The sequence below is a fragment of the Peromyscus californicus genome, unplaced genomic scaffold (assembly GCF_007827085.1).
Source record: "Peromyscus californicus insignis strain IS unplaced genomic scaffold, ASM782708v3 Scaffold_4__1_contigs__length_199733344, whole genome shotgun sequence".
Taxonomy (NCBI): Eukaryota; Metazoa; Chordata; class Mammalia; order Rodentia; family Cricetidae; genus Peromyscus; species Peromyscus californicus.
This window is the reverse complement of record NW_026294562.1, coordinates 90280425-90298264: the sequence shown is the minus strand read 5'-3', so window position 1 is coordinate 90298264 and position 17840 is coordinate 90280425. Positions and strand designations below refer to the sequence as shown.

The 17840-nt window shown below is 38.6% G+C and overlaps 1 protein-coding gene across 5 annotated transcripts in view; it reads right to left on the bottom strand.

Annotated features, from left to right (window-relative positions):
- Window positions 1-71: 71 nt before the first annotated feature.
- The window catches only part of Btbd10 (BTB domain containing 10), a 60597-nt gene continuing 42828 nt past the window's right edge, over window positions 72-17840 (bottom strand). For all 5 annotated transcript variants that reach the window (XM_052763447.1, XM_052763450.1, XM_052763448.1 and 2 more), the window contains 6 exons: window positions 16192-16477; window positions 13308-13410; window positions 12119-12239; window positions 10565-10762; window positions 7930-8040; window positions 72-1169 (listed from right to left, as the gene is read on the bottom strand). In XM_052763447.1, coding sequence (XP_052619407.1) covers window positions 859-1169; window positions 7930-8040; window positions 10565-10762; window positions 12119-12239; window positions 13308-13410; window positions 16192-16477 — 1130 coding nt within the window. In that variant the 3' untranslated portion in view covers window positions 72-858. The remainder of the gene's footprint in view (window positions 1170-7929; window positions 8041-10564; window positions 10763-12118; window positions 12240-13307; window positions 13411-16191; window positions 16478-17840) is intronic.

Below are 17840 nucleotides of genomic sequence, written 5' to 3'. Positions count from 1 at the left end.
GATTTCTAGTTATACTTACACATACATGACACAGAATCTAGCCAAGGTATTTATAAAGTTGGTCAGAAACATTAAAACAATGGAATTTTATTTTGATGAAAAACTTGAGTTTACAATCATTTTAGTAAATGAAGAGCAAACAGTTCATTTTCCTATCCCATGACTCTTAAGAAAAAAAGCATTAGTAAATAAATATCTGAACAGATTAAGGGTAAGGCAGACTGGACAGCAAATCCCCTCTTGACATTCACCCTCCCTGCATATGACTCACTCTAAAAGGGTTACAGGGCTCTGGAGATGAGTGAACCAACATTATGAGCATCAAATCTCATCGTAATCATTCAAATAAACTCAAGATAAATATGTTTTTGCTTCTTGTGGGCCAACTACACATACTGTACTGAGGAATACTCTGACAGAAGCACTTATGTTATACTGTGCATCACAACTCTAAAATGGCTTCAACAGCTCCATTTAACCACCATCTCTAAAGTGCAACTCTTAATATTCTGCATTTTACCTGGGGCACGATGAGTATCAATCTATATCGAAAGTGCCTCAGCTGCCAATTCCCACCACTTCTGAGAAGATCTAGATGTGTGAAAAAGGACTGTCCCTGTACAAAGAACCAATTTCACAAACCTACTGGTAAACAAATACATTTATAGAACTGGAACCAGGATGCTAAAGTTGTACTCATTAAAAAAACCATTCAGCTACCTTTGGTCTTTGAAAAAGCCTACACTGCAATATCCTAAACATGTGCATCTCACAATGAAGAAAAGTGGCCTCGCAGTGCAGAATGAGGAGCACGACGTCACTGAAGAGTAGCATGCTATGGTTTCAGGAACATCAGCATCACAGCATTGGATTCTGTGCATCAGGATCGAGGTCATTACTGGCCGAGGCGGGGTGGCTGGGGAGGCTATCCAGCTCATCCACCTGTGGAGTAGGGTGCATGACTACCAGCTGGTCCTGGGGAATGTCTGCAGCAGCTGCTGCCAGGTTGGTGATAGATTTACTCTTTACACACTGAAAGTCTACATGCCGACTCTTTCCTTCCTCCTTCTCCCAGGACATTCGTATAAAGGGTCTTTGGACGTAGTTGTAAATGACTTCTGGGCGGCCCCCTGGCCTTTTCTTTACTTTTTCTTTGTAGGTAGGATAGCCTAGAGGAAAGAAAGGCATTTTTTTTTTTTAAAAAAAAGGACACACATGCACAAAATTTGTCATCCAAGTTAGCTGTTGAGAGCTTTTCTTGTGCAGATCCTGAACAAATGGGAATTAAAATCAAGAAAGGAAACAAATAGTCATCCACCCAGTCATCAATTTAACAGATGGAAACTAAAACGTTCCACCATTTTTTTTTCAGTTACTCAACAACTCAACCACCGTAATAAAGCAGTCTTAAATGGGTCTACGGAGGGCTGGGCCTCCATACCCTGGTATGTCATCTGCAGTAGATCTGGGCTCTACCTGTGTACCTGTAACACTTGCTCTCTTCACAGGATGACCGACCTTAAAGGTCTGTAATTTCTGGCTCCTTTAGCCCTCTAGTTTCCTTAAGCTTCAGTCTCATTTTTATATTGCTTTAGAATTTTCTTTTCTTTCTTTCTTTTTTTTTTAATTGGTTTTTCAAGACAGGGTTTCTCTGTGTAGTTTTGGTGCCTCTCCTGGATCTCGCTCTGTAGACAAGGCTAGCCTTGAACTCACCTGCCTCTGCCTCCCGAGTGCTGGGATTAAAGGCCTGTGCCACTGCCGCCCAGCTCATTTTTTTTTTTTTTTTTTTTTTTTTTTTTGTTAAATAACAAGGAATATTCAGCTTTCTAGCAGGTTCTTTTTTTTTTTTTTTTTCGAGACAGGGTTTCTCTGTGTAGCTTTGCGCCTTTCCTGGAACTCACTTGGTAGTCCAGGCTGGCCTCGAACTCACAGAGATCCTCCTGGCTCTGCCTCCCGAGTGCTGGGATTAAAGGCGTGCGCCACCACCGCCCGGCTCTAGCAGGTTCTTAAAGAGATTCTGCAACTAGCTCAGCAAGGGCAAGGGCAATATTTTAATCTCCTACATCACTTTATTATGACTGTCTCAACAGTGAATTACACTCGTATCTGTAAAGAGCTTTCCTTAATTATAACGTCTCTTTTGAATCATAGTCACTAAAAATAACAACTAGTAAAAACAACCCAAAGTTTCAGAAAACTTTTCAATTGTTTATCAGTAAAGAGATTTCTCCAAAGACACAAAGTCCTTGGAAAATACTGTACACAAGTCTCTTCCCTTCCCTCTATCAGTAGGAACTGAACTGGAGATAAGCAAACTTTTTCTGTAACAGGGTGCAGTACCTAGTTCAATCTTGTGAGCTATATGGTTTCTACTGAACCTACCCAACTCTGCCACTATAAAGTAAAATGAGCCACAGAGAACAAAGAAATGACTCTAAATAATGACATTATTTTTTTAAAAAGGCAGCAGGTTGGGTTTGGTCTGTATCATAAAATCGTATCAGAAAGAGAACCAGAAAGGCCTCAGACAGTAGATATCTTTAGTACTGTCTTAAGGGTGTGTACAGGCTATGTGGGACAGGAGTGAGGGAGCCTGGAGGGGTTTAGAGATGGTAAACAAAGCCATGGGCCTTCTCAAGGCCTAGAGAAGGCTTATCTCACACTTTCAGTTCCCAGCCACTGGAAGATACAGCCTCAGGAGGTCAGATGGGTTCTCCTTGGATTCCTTTGCTCTTGATCCCTCCTAGACCTTCAGAAAGTCTCAACTTCCTATGTGACTGTATTCCTATCTTTCTTCCACACAGAATCACCTCTCTACACAAACGGAATCCTAATGCACACTTGCTTTAAAACTGCCAATGGCTTTTTTATGCTTCAAGGAGAAAAATATGTCTCAGCTGTACAAACTGTTCTAAAACCTGGCTACAACAGACTCAATCTCAACTACCTTCATGCTATATTTCCTCTCATACTAAAGTTCTCAAAAGAGAATGATTACAACAAACTTTTCACTTCTCTCTGATCATGCTTTTTTGTTTTTCGCAATTGTTCTTGAGTTGGATTCCCTCTGGAACTTCTGCAATTCGAATCTTTTTTCCTCCCTTGGTAAAAACACTGAGTCCATACAGAGTTAATCATTTGTTTCTTATGCTCCAAAGCACCTGCAACACTAAATGGTAATTACCTTTTTGTTATGTTTGACTCCCACCTAAGCAGAGTTCTCACATGGCAAAGCCAGCATTTGCACCTCAATCTCCAGAGCCTAGTGTAGTACATAACATGCTGCAAGCAGTGAATTAATATATATGACATAATGAACTACTAGAACATAACAGTGATAGCCTCTTCCCAGATAGCTATCTTTTTCTTCCTATTTCTTTAAAAAATATGTGTATGTGTGTGCCAGTGTGCATGTGTACCATGTGTGTAGGTGCTAGAGGTGTCAGATTCCCTGGAGCTTGAGTTACAAGCAGTTGAAGCTGCCTGATATGGAAACTGAGAATGGAACTTGTCCAGTGCTCCTAACTGCTGAGCCATCTCCCTAGCCCTATTCTTCTTTTTACAAATAAAATCTGTCTCTGAAGTCTTCACTCAACAAGTAATGTTTAACAGCTATTGCATCAAAGAACTCGAAGTGCCAGCTGCTTTGAAGGTGTCTGTGCTCTATTGAGGGTGATGACCTCTATTCATAAAGTTAAAAACAAAACAACCCCCACCTCCAAACTCTCAAGAAGCACATGTTATATACACAGTGACATTCCAGTAACTTTCCTTGTGCTTGATCTTAATGGATGATCAAAAAGTAGAGGGAAATAGAGTCAGAAAGAGAACGGTATAAGACAAGCTACAGATGCAGGAACATCTAAGATGTGTTTGGCAGACTGAGACCTGGAGTGGAGGGTACTTGAAACTGGTCAGTAGCATTAAAAAGTAAGATTTGATCCTGTGGTGGAGAACTTTAAATACATGATGATGATGCAGTATTGAGGGTTAAAGCCAGGGCCTTAGGGTGCACATGCTAGGAAAGTACCCTTCCCTTAAGCTACATTCTCAATCCTAAATAATATTCTTTACTAAACAAAAAGAAGCTAAGGCTATTTTTTAAAGCTTAGTATGATAAAACTGTACAGAAGACAAATTCTACACTTTGTGACAAGTGCAATCCTGACTGTCTTGCCATTCCTGCTCAGAATACAAAGGGCAGTTAGTTTACAAGCTGTGTAATTAAGTAGTTTCTCAGTCTTCAACTTCCTGGAGACTATTTCAATACTACGATTTCAGGATTTTCCTTTTAAACTTCAGGCTTTGTTAAAAATCTCAGTTAAGTACTACGACAGAAGAGTTTTCCACCAAATTCAGGCACAGCATCTAATGATGAAGGCAGGCCACGGATGATATGTCTATTAGATGGAGTAGCAAACTCATGTGATCCTACACACTGACTTGAGAAGTCAACCCTTTGAGGTTGACAGATATTCCATTAAGAATATAGGAAGCACCCTCCAAAGATGCATGTTTTGATGGAACTGTGTTGTGGAGATTAATTAAGACAGGAATTATTTATATTCTCCCATCTTTATACCAGACAGTTTTGAGGTTCTTGTTGCTATTTTTGGTTCATTTTATTTTTTTACTAGCCTCAGTTTCATAATTGATGGGATCAGAGGTGCCACTATGCCCAGCACAGATAATTTTTTATTTAACCTCATCAGCTACCAATCTCCAAAATCTGTTGATCATTAAGTAGCATCCAATGGACAGGCCTGGCTATAGTAATATCTACACAGGAATGTGACTATGGGATCATGGAACTAAGAGCATTTTAAAAATAGTCTTCTAGCCTTATACCTATCATCCCTTCTCATATACTCATGTTCTCCTTGAACCTCCCCATGTCTCTTAGACACCAACTCAATCTAGCTCCCAAAGAAGTCAACACATTCAACACTCTAAACTCAGATTTCTTTTGAAAGCCTTGAAATTGGGAAGGCTGGAGTAGGTATAGGGGATGGGGATGACACTCCTATCTAGGATTGAGGCTATTTTTTGGTGTTTTGTTTTGTTTTGTTTTTCAAGACAGGGTTTCTCTTTGTAGCCCTAGCTGTCCTGAACTCACTCTGTAACTCAGTGATCTGCCTGCCTCTGCCTCCCGAGTGCTGGGATTAAAGGCTTGTGCCACCACCGCCCAGCATTTAAGGAACTATTTATTTATTTTATGTACATGAGTGCTCTATCGGCATGTACACCTTTATGCCAAAAGAGGGCATCAGATCCCACTATAGATGGTTGTGAGCCTCCACGTAGTTGCTGGGAATTGAACTCAGGACCTCTGGAAGACCAGCCACTGCTCTTAACTACAGAGTCATCTCTCCAGCATCTTCTCTTTTCTTTGTTTGGGGGAAGTTTAGACAGGGTGTCATGTAACTCAGGTTAGCCTCAAACTTGCTAATGGGCAAGGAAGCCTTGAACTCCTGATCCTCCTCCTCCTTCACAGGTACTGAGATTGCAGGTATGTGATACCATGCCAGATTCTTTCTTACTTTTCCAAGAAGAAAAAACTTACAGACTTGATGGGAAAGTTGAGGGTCTACCAATCAGTTACAAGAAAAAGATGCTTCAAAATCTAGCTGTTATTGAAATAAATGTAGGAGAGCCTAATTTCTGTCTCACCAAAGTCAAGATTAATGTACTTACATAAATTACCTGTAATGTGTCTGGACAAATATTGCTAAATACTGGCTGGCTCTTTAAGAAGAAACCTACTTAGTAACAGCTGTTTAGAAGTTCCTGATTGTGTGACATCACCAAGTCCTAGATTCAGGCCCCTGCTTTGTCATGTCTTCCCAGGGAAATCTTAACAGCTTACTTAACCTCTTATGCAGAAATAGTGTTGTATAATCAAGTGGACTTGACAGGGAAAAACTCTACTTCATAAAAGAATATTAGTTTATAAAGATAGAAAGAATCAAAGAATTACAAAATGACATTTTTTCATTTCCTAATGAGATTACTCATTCAATTAAGAATTATCCATTAGTTTTTATAATGAGGTAATGTTTAGGGGAAGAGTGCAAAATGACAAAGACAAGCACTGGTGAAAGTCACGTGTCTCAATTCTACTGTCCTTCACACAAGTCCTATTTTGGACATTCTTCACATGCTTAAGCAACCTATTCCTGTGATCCTTCAGCACTTCAACCAGGTCCTTAGCTAATACAATTATCTTCACCATCTGTGGTAGTTTGAATGTAACTGGCCCCTATAATCTCATAGGGAGTGGGCACAATTAGGAGGTATGGCTTTGTTGGGAGTGAGTATGGCCTTGTTGGAGGAAGAGAGTCACTGTGGGGGTGGGCTTTGAGGTTTCCTATGCTCAGGATACAGCCCAGTGTCTCAGTTGACTTCCTGTTACCTGCAAGATGTAGGACTCTCAACTCCAGCACCATTTCTGCCTGCATTCGGGTATGCTCCCCACCAGGATGGTAGTGGACTGAACCTTTGAAACTGTAAGTAAGCCACCCTCAATTAAATATTTTCCTTTATAAGAGTTGCTGTGGTCCAGCCCTAGAGAAACTAGGTAACAAGGAGGATCCAAAGAGGGATGCCTGGATTGCCCCGGGAAGGAAATAGATGAGAGATGAGATCTCTTGGGTAAAAGCAGGGGGGTTGGGGGGGGGGGATATGGTCGAGTTGGGGGAGGGATGGAGAGGGAAAGCAACGAAAGAGATATCTTGATAGAGGGGGCCATTATGGGGTTAAGGAGAAACCTGATGCCAGGGAAACTCCTGTAATCAGATTGATGACTACCCTAAGTGTCATCATAGAACCTTCATCTACTAATTGATGAAAGCAGATGCAGAGATCCACAGCCAAGCACTGGGCAGAGCTCCGGACGGGAGTTCAGTTGAAGAGAGGGAGGACAGATTACATAAGCAAGAGGGGTCAAGATCATGAAGGGAAAACCCAGAGAGACAGTTGACCCAAGCTCGTGGGAGTTCACGGACTCTAGACCAACAGCTAAGGAGCCTGCATGAGACCGACCTAGGCCCTCTGCATGTAGGTGACAGTTGTTTAGCTTGGTCTGTTTGTGGGGCCTCTAGCAGTGGGACCAGGATCTGTCCCAGGCGCATGAGCTGGCTTTTTGGAACCTATTCCCTATGGTGGGATGCCTCGCTCAGTCTTGATGTGGGAGAAGCGGGAGCTTGGACCTGCCTCAACTTGATATGCCATGTTTTGTTGACTCCCATGGGAGGCCTTACCCTTTCTGAGGAGTGGATTAGGTGGGGGGAGGTGAGGGGAAGGGAATGGGAGGAAAGGAGGGAAGGAAAACTGTGGTTGGTATGTAAAATAAATTTTAAAAATTTAATAAAAAGAAAAAGAGTTGCTGTGGTCATGGTGTCTCTTCACAGCAACAGTAACCCTAAGACAACATTATCACCACAAAAGCAGACTGAGAGCTTACTAGTTGGTACTGTTCTAAGTGGTTTTCTTGTGTCAGCTCATCTTACAATAGCCACTTAAAGTACTTATTAATGCTCCCATTCCACATAAAGAAACAACCTGGTATCCTTCTTGAATATTTGTAGTAGATTATACATAAAGAGTAAAGGCTCTGGAGCCAGATTACTTAAGAATTCATTGTTAGGCACTGGCTATAGCACTTAAACCAACTTCTTTATGTGGAATGAGAGAAAAAAATCACATTTTTGTATCACTGGGGATCTTAAGGAATACATACTAATTTCTAATGGCTTTCATGTATCCTCTCAAAAGAAAGTCTGTATCTATCATTTACATGGTTACCCCATCATCAGCCAGTAACTGTTTGTGAGGGCTCCCCCCCCAATTATTTAAACTACATAAACAGATCCATTTTCGAAAACCTTTTTTTTTTTTTTTTTTTAAGAAAATGAATTGAAAACATCTTACCTTCTATTCCCAATCTAATCTTCTTAAGACCCCTCTCCTTCAAAACTGATTTGGCCACATCTCTGTTTTCAATGTACTTGAAAAATCTATATAATTTTGTGCTATAAATAACTGGAATAAAACAGAAAAATATTTCACATTAGCATCAAAGTGCTTAAGAAATTAACTTCAATTTACCTTGCTCATCAAAGGGACCTGACATCCCTAAAAGCCCAAATAATGGATGCACTACTGCCAAAGGAAGACTAGCCAACATGACAGGACAATATTCAGTACAGTTAATGTAGAAGCAAATGTCTACTGAAGTGGAAACAAGAAAAGCTTCGATAACCAATCAGGTAACCCAATCCATAGGAAGGATCTCTTTCTCAAAGACATACATCCACTTATTGGAATGGGATCTGTCCCAATTTTCAATAAGACAACCAAAAGATACTGACTACACACTATTATCAAGCAGGCAGAGTAAAGAACTTTACTAAGATACCTACATGGCCTAGTCTGGAGGCAGGGAAAATGCCTTGTCAAAGAGTACTACACATTTTACATTTCATGGATTGAGCAACTATTAATAATTTCCCCAAAGGCAAAGCCCCTCCCCACAAACTGTTTTCCATCCAGGCAAAGAGCCCCATTTAATACTGATGTTAAATGGCAGATTCGAGCATGTTCTGCCTAGGTTAGTCTGTTTAGAGCAAACTGGCTTTGCAAAGGGCAGACAGTCCACTGACAACATGTTGAGTCTTCCAAATGTGCTGGGAACTTCAGGGAGTTAGATTGATGGGCCTTCCTCGCCTCCTCTCTCTCAGGTGGAGTTATCGCCCTTAAAAGGTGAACTGCAAGGTTTTGTTGAAAAAAGAAAAACACACTCACAAACCAAACATGCTGGTTTAAGAGCCAATAAAGGAAAATATGTATACAAATTTTACCCATGGGATCAATCTGTGCTTATCACTAAAGCTTTGAGACTACATTTTTTTTTTGGGGGGGGGGTTTCGAGACAGGGTTTCTCTGTGTAGCTTTGGTGCCTGTCCTGGATCTCGCTCTGTAGACCAGGCTGGCCTTATTTTCACAGAGGTCCGCCTGGCTCTGCCTCCCAATTGCTGGGATTAAAGGCGTGCACCACCACCGCCTGGCCAAGACTACTGATATTTTAGGATTTCCCTTTTTCTTTTTCTTTTCTTATTTGACCATTCAGAAAGGATAGTGTCACACTTAGAAAATCAGTCTGGCTAAAAAAGCTATCTCTGTATCCTCCTGGAATGCATCTTCTTTAGGATTGAATAGCTTGAAACAAAATGAATCATATTTAGACAAACTAAGTAAAAAAAAAAGTGTTTGTTCTCCTTAAGCTATGATGCTCAAGATTAAAAAAAAACAAAACAAAAAAACCCCAAAAACAGAAACTGAAATGAACTGTCAACAATGAACCAGGCAAAGCTGGTCTGGCTATAATCCTGTCACTACTACAGTGTCACCTCTGTCCTGTAAAATGCCTCTATACTCTTAGAATTGAACCTACTGAAAGCTAAAATGAAAAACAGAAAATAATTTAGTATATTTATTCTGAGTTTTGGTACCTTTTTGTTTTTCCTGCTTTGTTCAACTTTTTATTCTACATAATTGAGAAAAGTCATTTTCAGAAAAAGCCAAGGACTAAGGAAACAGCAACAGAGAAACTATTGTATCTTTACAAAAGACTCACAATACTAGGTGTGAATGTGATCAAAATATACTGTTTAAGACTCTTAAAGAGTTAATAAGTATTTTTAAAGAGAACCACAACATTCACAGAAGTCCATCACGTAAGAGAAAACTTGTCCGTCTGGAAGGTGCTACCACACAGTTGTCTGAGGAAAAGCTTCTGAAAACCTAAGTCGGCAAAGTGATCGTTTAGAGTCTTTGTTTAGTTTTTGAAAAAAGGTTCATAAAATGGAAAAATCAGAGCTTAGAGTTTTCCTATTTCCTGTATTCCTACAGCTTTTATTTAAACTCAATACAGTGTAACCCTTACAAGGTTAACAGGCTAGGCCATAAAACAAGCTGTTAGCTCACCCAGGACACTGTTTAAAAATGCTTATATTGGGTTCATAAAAACAACATAAAAGATTTTCTCTAACAAAAACATTCTAACTCCAAAGTCTGGAAGTGAAAAAAGAACCGAATGCTGCTCAAGATGGGCTAGTCTGGTCAGAAACAACTAGAGAACTATGGTTTGCTCAATAAAGCTTTTGGAAGGGTTACTAACAGGAAAACAAATGATTTTTAAAAGAAAATTGGAACCTAAAGTTACCTCCAGTCAACAAAATGCAAATCAGTTTCTGTGCATCACAGGCAGGGGTGGGCACACTTTTTCTCCACAGGCCCAAACAGTGAATACTCTGGGCTTTGCGAGCCATGCAATCTCTGTTGCAACTACTCAACTCTGCCATGATAGCACCAAAGCAGCCATAGGCAATACAAAAACTTTATCAATAAAACAGGCAATGGGCTGAATTTAACCCAGAGCTAGTTTGCTGGTTCCTGGTATATGAGAAGAGTCTGATGTATCTTTTACTTGTACTTTGTTTACTATTAAAAGATAGAGATAATCTATATAATGAATCAGGAAAGAGAAGCAAGCCAAAATACTTACTTTGTGAATATTCCTCTCCCATCTGTGGTGGATACTCCTCATCCCAATCAACTACATCATCATCTGTAAGTACCACTATATGGCACTCTCGTTCCCCACTCTGGGCGCTTGCTACCATGAGAGGGAGGATCATTTCTTCCAGATAAAATTCAAATTGTCTACGAGCACCATCATTTGATAACTCATGCATAAGGGCACCTGAAATGAAACCCACAAAAATATCTTGACTTTTTTTGGATGCTTGATAAAAGCAGAAGCAAAGGATAAACAAACAGAACACCAGGGCAAGTGGTTCTACTTTAGAATTCTACAAACTGGTATGTTGGTAATCCTTCAGCTATCACACTGTACCTAAAAAGAGCTCATACACAAAGTCAGAGACAAAAACGGGCAATAGTAAAGAGAAGTCACATTTGATAGATGAAGGACCAAGAAGCAAGTGAGAGAATGACAGACAGAAAAGCAAAGGATGTCTTAAGAGTCAGAGGAAGCGTTAACAGAGGTACTCAGGTAATTTAGTAGTAAAACCTAATGACAATAAATTAGCATTGTTCATAATCTTCCAGTCAGCTCAATGTTACAAAAAAGAAAGAATCTACTAAGAGTACAAATGATGCATACAAACAGGGCTGTGAGGAAGTTGAACACAAATGTACAAATTCAGTAACTTTCTTGTTTTAAAATTTTTTTTATTATATTTTATGTGTATGAGTGTTTGCCTGCATGTATATATGCACTGTGTACATGCCTGGTGCCCAAGAGACCAGAAGTTAAAAGTCTAGAAAGCCTTACTACACCTTTTTGACACAAAGACTCCTATCTCGAATTCCATGACAAATCAAAGATCTCTAACAGTGATAATGAATGGGGCATGATCGCAGACATGGGTAATGTCAGCACTTGATGGATGAAGCCAAGAGAACCAAGAGTTTAAGTTTAAGGCCATCCTCAGGTACATATTGAGTTTGAGGCTAGCCTGGGCTACATAAGATCCTGCACCCCAAAACACACACACACACACACACACACACACACACACACACACACACACACACACACACACACACACACTCACACACAGTGATTATCAGCAAATTATGCCTGAAGAACAGGAGAACTAAGAATTCTAGCTACGTGTATATGTGGTCTAGGAATGAAACCTTTGGTTTCTAATGCCAAGAATATCTTGTAAGAATTATTTTTACCTCCCATAGTGCTCAAGACACTATCTTACACAGAGTTTAAAAACAAATTTTTAGATGATATGATCTAAGTAATGAAAATAAGTCACACTTCAGGAAGTAAAGGTTACCAAGCTAGAACATATTAATAACAAATGATACAGAAAACAGCCAAAGAGAAAATCTGTAAGTTCATTAAAAAAACTTATTAAAGTTAAAAAAGGTTTAGAAAATAAAAGAGCTGTCTAGAACTCTATAAAGTTCAAAAAATACTTTTTATAATACTAGGACACTTTATAATTCAACTAAAACATTTGAAGTCTACTTAACACATGCAGGCTTCACGACACTATTAAACAAATCTCATACTTACTGAGATCTCTACACTTAATTGTACTATATTCAAAAGAGATACAAAGGTAATCGCATGCTTCTCTCAATTCAGGAATAGATATGCCATCAGGACAGCGGATGATTCCTGTCTTATAGTAATCCTGGAGGGAAAAACATTAGAAAAAATGTATTAAGTACCAGAGCACAAGTTAGTCCAAACTCATTAACAAGGCCAGGTTGGTAGCATTTTCAAAACTGATAGTGCCCTGATATTTTAAATTATGAAACAATAAAGTTAGATGGGACCTCAGTTTACCTAACAATCTTTAAATTTCCACTTCTAAGGATAACTCAGGCCCAGACATATAGCTAATTTCACTGAAATAAAATTACAAATATGGGCCGGGCGGTGGTGGCGCACGCCTTTAATCCCAGCACTCGGGAGGCAGAGCCAGGCGGATCTCTGTGAGTTCGAGGCCAGCCTGGACTACCAAGTGAGTTCCAGGAAAGGCGCAAAGCTACACAGAGAAACCCTGTCTCGAAAAACCAAAAAAAAAAAAAAAAAAAAAAAAATACAAATATGGCCTCTGTAATATTTGTGTAAAAATTCCTTAAAATAAAAAGTTAAGACTTCAAAAAGAAAAACAGGCTGGGTTTAATCCAAGCACATGGGAAGCAGAGACAGGCAGATGTCTGAGTTCAAGGCCAACCTGGTCTACAGAGCTAGTTCCAGGACAGCCAGGGCTACACAGAGAAACTCCTTCTCAAAAAAAAAAAATAAAATAAAAACAACGAAAGAGAGAGAGAGAGAGAGAGAGAGAGAGAGAGAGAGAGAGAGAGAGAGAGAAAGAAAGACAGACAACAACAAAAACAAGCTAACAAGAACAAAAAAATCAGTAAGTTGGGGCAGTAAATTATGGTTCAAGAAATCACATCTGACTTACTAAATATAAGAGAATTAAGAGAAATAATATGACTTCAGAAACATTAGAACTTAACATCCAAAAGAACTGCACATAGGGCTAAGAGATGAATCTTCATACCTTATCTTCCCAAGGCCAAAAGTTCACTTGGCTATATCATTTTATCCTTATGTACTAACACAAATATGAATTAAGAACATTTAAAGCAAAATAATAACCTATCTCCAAATAGAGATTTAAATACTTACTGAGGGTGGATCTTATTTATACCTAAGTGATTAACACATACAAGAAATACACACTCACCAAAATAGCTCGAAACACAGTAGAACCAATTCCTTCTGCCACCTCATATTCTCCCTTCTCATTGGGACGTGTGAAATTATGTTCACGGCCAGATCCAAACATCCTATAATATTAAGTAATTCTTAATTACACATCAGTGGGATACTTAAAAAAGGAAAATCAGTTTCACATACAGACATGAAAATAAAATATTCTTTAAGTATTGTTATGTCATTGTTTTAATAATCATAAGAAATTTATTTTGCCAAATGTTATAAAAAGAGCATAAAGGAAGAGTAGTATGAATTACCTTTAACATTAATAAAATCAACAGCTAAAGATGTCGCCCATTAGAAGGGCACCTGCCTTACATGCATAAGGACTTGGGCTCTATCTCCAGCACACACAAACTACTATCCTCTGATATAGGTATAGCAGCTCCCTCCTGTAACCTCATCAGAACACTGAGGCAGGAGCACTGCCACAGATTCAAAGTCAACCTGGGCTACATGGGGAATTCTAGGCTACCCTGAAACTATACAGCAAGAGCCTGATCACACCTCCACCTCCGCTGCCAAGTAATAATTTTAGAGAAAAGATGATTTCTATTCTCGGGGGGGGGGGGGGGGGGGGGTGCCCTTTCCATGAAATTATTATTCATCATAAAGTTGTGGAATATTAGCAGAACATACAGCAAGCTAAACTGGAAAAAGGTAAGATGATATATGAAAGTTAAGGCTATTTAATGTTTCACAAACTCCAAATATAAGTTCTACTCAGAATTCTTAGACTTGCATCCTAGAATTGAAAAATAAGCAATTAAGTGCCAAGATAAGAACAGAGGATGAGATGGACAAGGTAGCATATGCTTTAATCCCAGCATTCAGAACTCTCTGAATTCAAGGGCCAACCTGGTCTACATAGTGAGACCCTGTCTCAAAAAATCCAAAATCACCCAAACAAACCAGGATGGAGAATGGAAAGTTAAATTAAATTGCTGGGCACAGTGGTGCATGCCTTTGGTCTCAGCACTTGAGAGGCAGGTGAATCTCTGAGTTCGAGGTGAGCAGGTCTACAGAGAGAGTTCCGGTCAGCTAGGGCTACACAGAGAAACCCTGTCTCAAAGGAGCAAAAGGAGGGGAAAAGGCCTGAAAAGTTTAATTAAATGAGTAAAAAATTCTTAGCCTTCATTTTAACATAAGTAAAAAACTGGAATTCTATGTATTTCAAGATACTATTGGACCTTTCCTAGTAACTACTGAGAAAAAGAGACAACTTAAGAAGTTATTTTGTGGGCTTGAGAGATGGCTCATAGGTTAAGAGCACTGGCTGCTCTTCCAGAGGTTCTGAGTTCAATTCCCAGCAACAAGCATCTATAATGAGATCTGGTGCCCTCTTCTGGCATGTAGGCATACAGGCCAGCAGAACATTGTATGCATAATAAATAAACCTTAAAAAAAAAGTTATTTTGCAATGAAAAGTTTTGAACAGTACTGAGAAAAGAAAAATTTAAAAATCACTAATTAAAAATAGTTGAGCCTCTGAATTCAATGATACCACTATTTCCAAATAAACACTATTATTTCAAGTATTTTACCCAGTAGTTTAATTTAAATGGTTTATTCTTTTGTTATAATACAGAAATCCATGAAAAACAAAGCTGTTTTATTTTAAAGTTTCCAAAAAGAATGCTAAGTGCTTTCCAGTTCCTATGAATATTAATTTTCATCCCCACAGATATGCTTTAGTCAAGGGCCTGAACAGAAGCTTCCACTGACTGCAAAGCCTCTCAAGAATCAAATGTCATGCAATTTCCTCAAATGCTTGAACTTTTTACAAAAAGGAATGCTATTCTTTTCAGATCAATGTGAACACCAAAAACAAACAATAACAAAAACCTTTAAAACAGCTAAAGCAAAATTTCAAATACCTACTTTTTGGTTTCAATTTTTATGTAAAAATAAAGTAGAACAATGTCAAGACATCATGCCAATATCTTCATTAATCATCTCCTGATGATACTAAAAATACATATTCAGGAAAATGCATATTCAAGTCCAATGTCAATCAGAGAAATGTTTTGCTACTCAAAATGTATACAATATCACAACACCAGCATTTATTCTGTACTGAGCTTTTCTCTTTCCTTCTATACCCCTCCTCTGGAGAGCCCCTACAGCCATCATACATAACAATGTTTCAAGTTTCTGTCTCATGTAAATGTCTATTTCATTTATATCCTCCACTTTAGTTAGTTAAGAGACAAAAATACTGATCTTACACTGAAGTATTTGACCCTTATTTTAGGCATGTAGAAAAATCAATTCCACAGGCTAAAATCCTGACATTGTGGTTCCCATCACTACAAACTTGTAAGTACTCAAGACGACTACCAACTATATACTTTCAAAGGCATACCTTCACCCTGCCTTAAGTATCTACAACAAACTGACAATTCAAATTGACTTCACAGCTAATGAAACTGTTTTCCTTTAAACAAAGTTAGTGGGTATCCATCTGTACTTGGTGACTGGTTTTGGAAACTTGCTTGGGAAACACATCAATGCTAAGATTCATCTGGTTAGATTCACTCTATCAGATCAATTTGTAGAGATCCTTTAGTGCTCTGACTTTAATGACAAATTTATTTACTATTGCTACTGGTACTACAAGAGAACACTAGAAATAAAATCAAGTGCAAACTTTGCTATACCCATATTCTACTTGTATTAACTTAGACAAATAATTTAACTTCCAAAATCCAGTTCTTTCATCTATAAAATAGGAATGCTAAATCCTTCTCTACAGCAGAAAGTTTACTGTAAAACTTAACTAATAACCACAAAAAAATTACTGTGAAAAATGCTTTAGAATCAGTAGTCTAATGAAGAGCAATGAAACCAACCTGCCCAACATTGTATTTGGCTGTGCAGTAAAAATGGACGGGTCCACAACAAATCTGGTGTTATCCACTATCAGCGTCACTCGCTCAGATGTTCTCACATTCCGAGCCCCTTCTTTTGCGTTCTCATACACAAACACCATCTCCCCAGATGTCTTACAGCTACCATCTGAGCTTGACTGACTGCTGTTTCTGCTGCTGTTCCCAGCACTGCTCAGGGAGCCATTTGGGGACGCTCTTTGAGGACGAGGACTGCTTGGACGAGACGAACTATGATCTTTTTCTCGTTCTGCAACAAAAATGTTAAGGTCATACAAATTTTCTTTAAAAAGATTCAAGAACTGTATCTTCTAAACTGCCTGATGTAGACAAGTTCTTTTAATTTGCAGCTTTTTTGTTTTTCTATTTCAAATATATTTCAACAAATCCAAGAATAAAACCCAAAACATGAAAACGTTTTCTAAGATATTTTAGCTAACTGATGATAACCCAGCCAAATATCAAAGTTAAGGTAAATCTTTTATTATTATTATTCCACTGAAAAATATGGAAAAATCAAAATATTCTTACAAGTCATATATACATGAAAAATTACCAAGCTTTACAAAAATTAAAATTATTTTCAAGAATAAAAATGAAAGACTAACAAGAATATCAACTTGATAAGAGTTGTTGTTTGCTTCTAGTTTTTGTTTTTTTTTTTGGTTTTTCGAGACAGGGTTTCTTCTGTGCAGCTTTGTGCCTTTCCTGGATCTCGCTCTGTAGCCCATGCTGGCCTCGAACTCACAAAGATCCGCCTGCCTCTGCCTCCCGAGTGCTGGGATTAAAGGCGTGCGCCACCACCGCCCAGCTTTCTTCTGGTTATTATTGAGACAGGGTATTGCTACACAGCTCAGGCTGGTCTTAAACTCATAATCCTCTCCCCCCGGCCTTCAAAGTATTAAGATTACAAACAACCTATACGCAAGCTGAGAACAACTATTTAAAAATGGTCATAATTACTAAAAACAGCTAACATTATTTAGAACGTGAAGTATAAGCTGTAGAAATACATTATATTGATAACATCACACTGAAATCAGCAACTTTTCTCATAAAAAGATCTGAAAAAGAAAAAAATCAGTAGGGGCAGTAACAAGTAAGAAGTAAAAACAACAACAACCCTTTAATGACTACCAAATAAAGTGAGTTCAGCAACTCAGGGTCTACTGCTTTCTTTCTGTTTGTTTTAGACAGTCTCACATAGACCAGGCTGGCCTCAAATCCACTGTGTAGCTGATGATGACCTTGCTCCTCTGTATTTTTACATTTACAGGCCTGTTCCACTCTGCTCAGCTGATACACTTTCTTCCCAGCCTCACTTTTGCAGAAGAAAGCAATGATACAAACTTTATTTGACTTATAATTACTGTCAATAACTTTCATAACAGAAAATATTGTTAAATATTCCAATATCCTATAAAAGGTAAATAAAAACCAAGATTTTAAGGTAAGTTTTATTTAAAGGCTAGATCACTAAAATTTAAAGGTGACCTAAAAATGTACCTCCGTCTCATCAGTTTTTGCCAAATTTCTTCATGACTCAGGCTACTGAGAACATTCTGTACAGCATGCTGATTATATAATTAGCTCTGCTATAGCTCCAGAGCTAT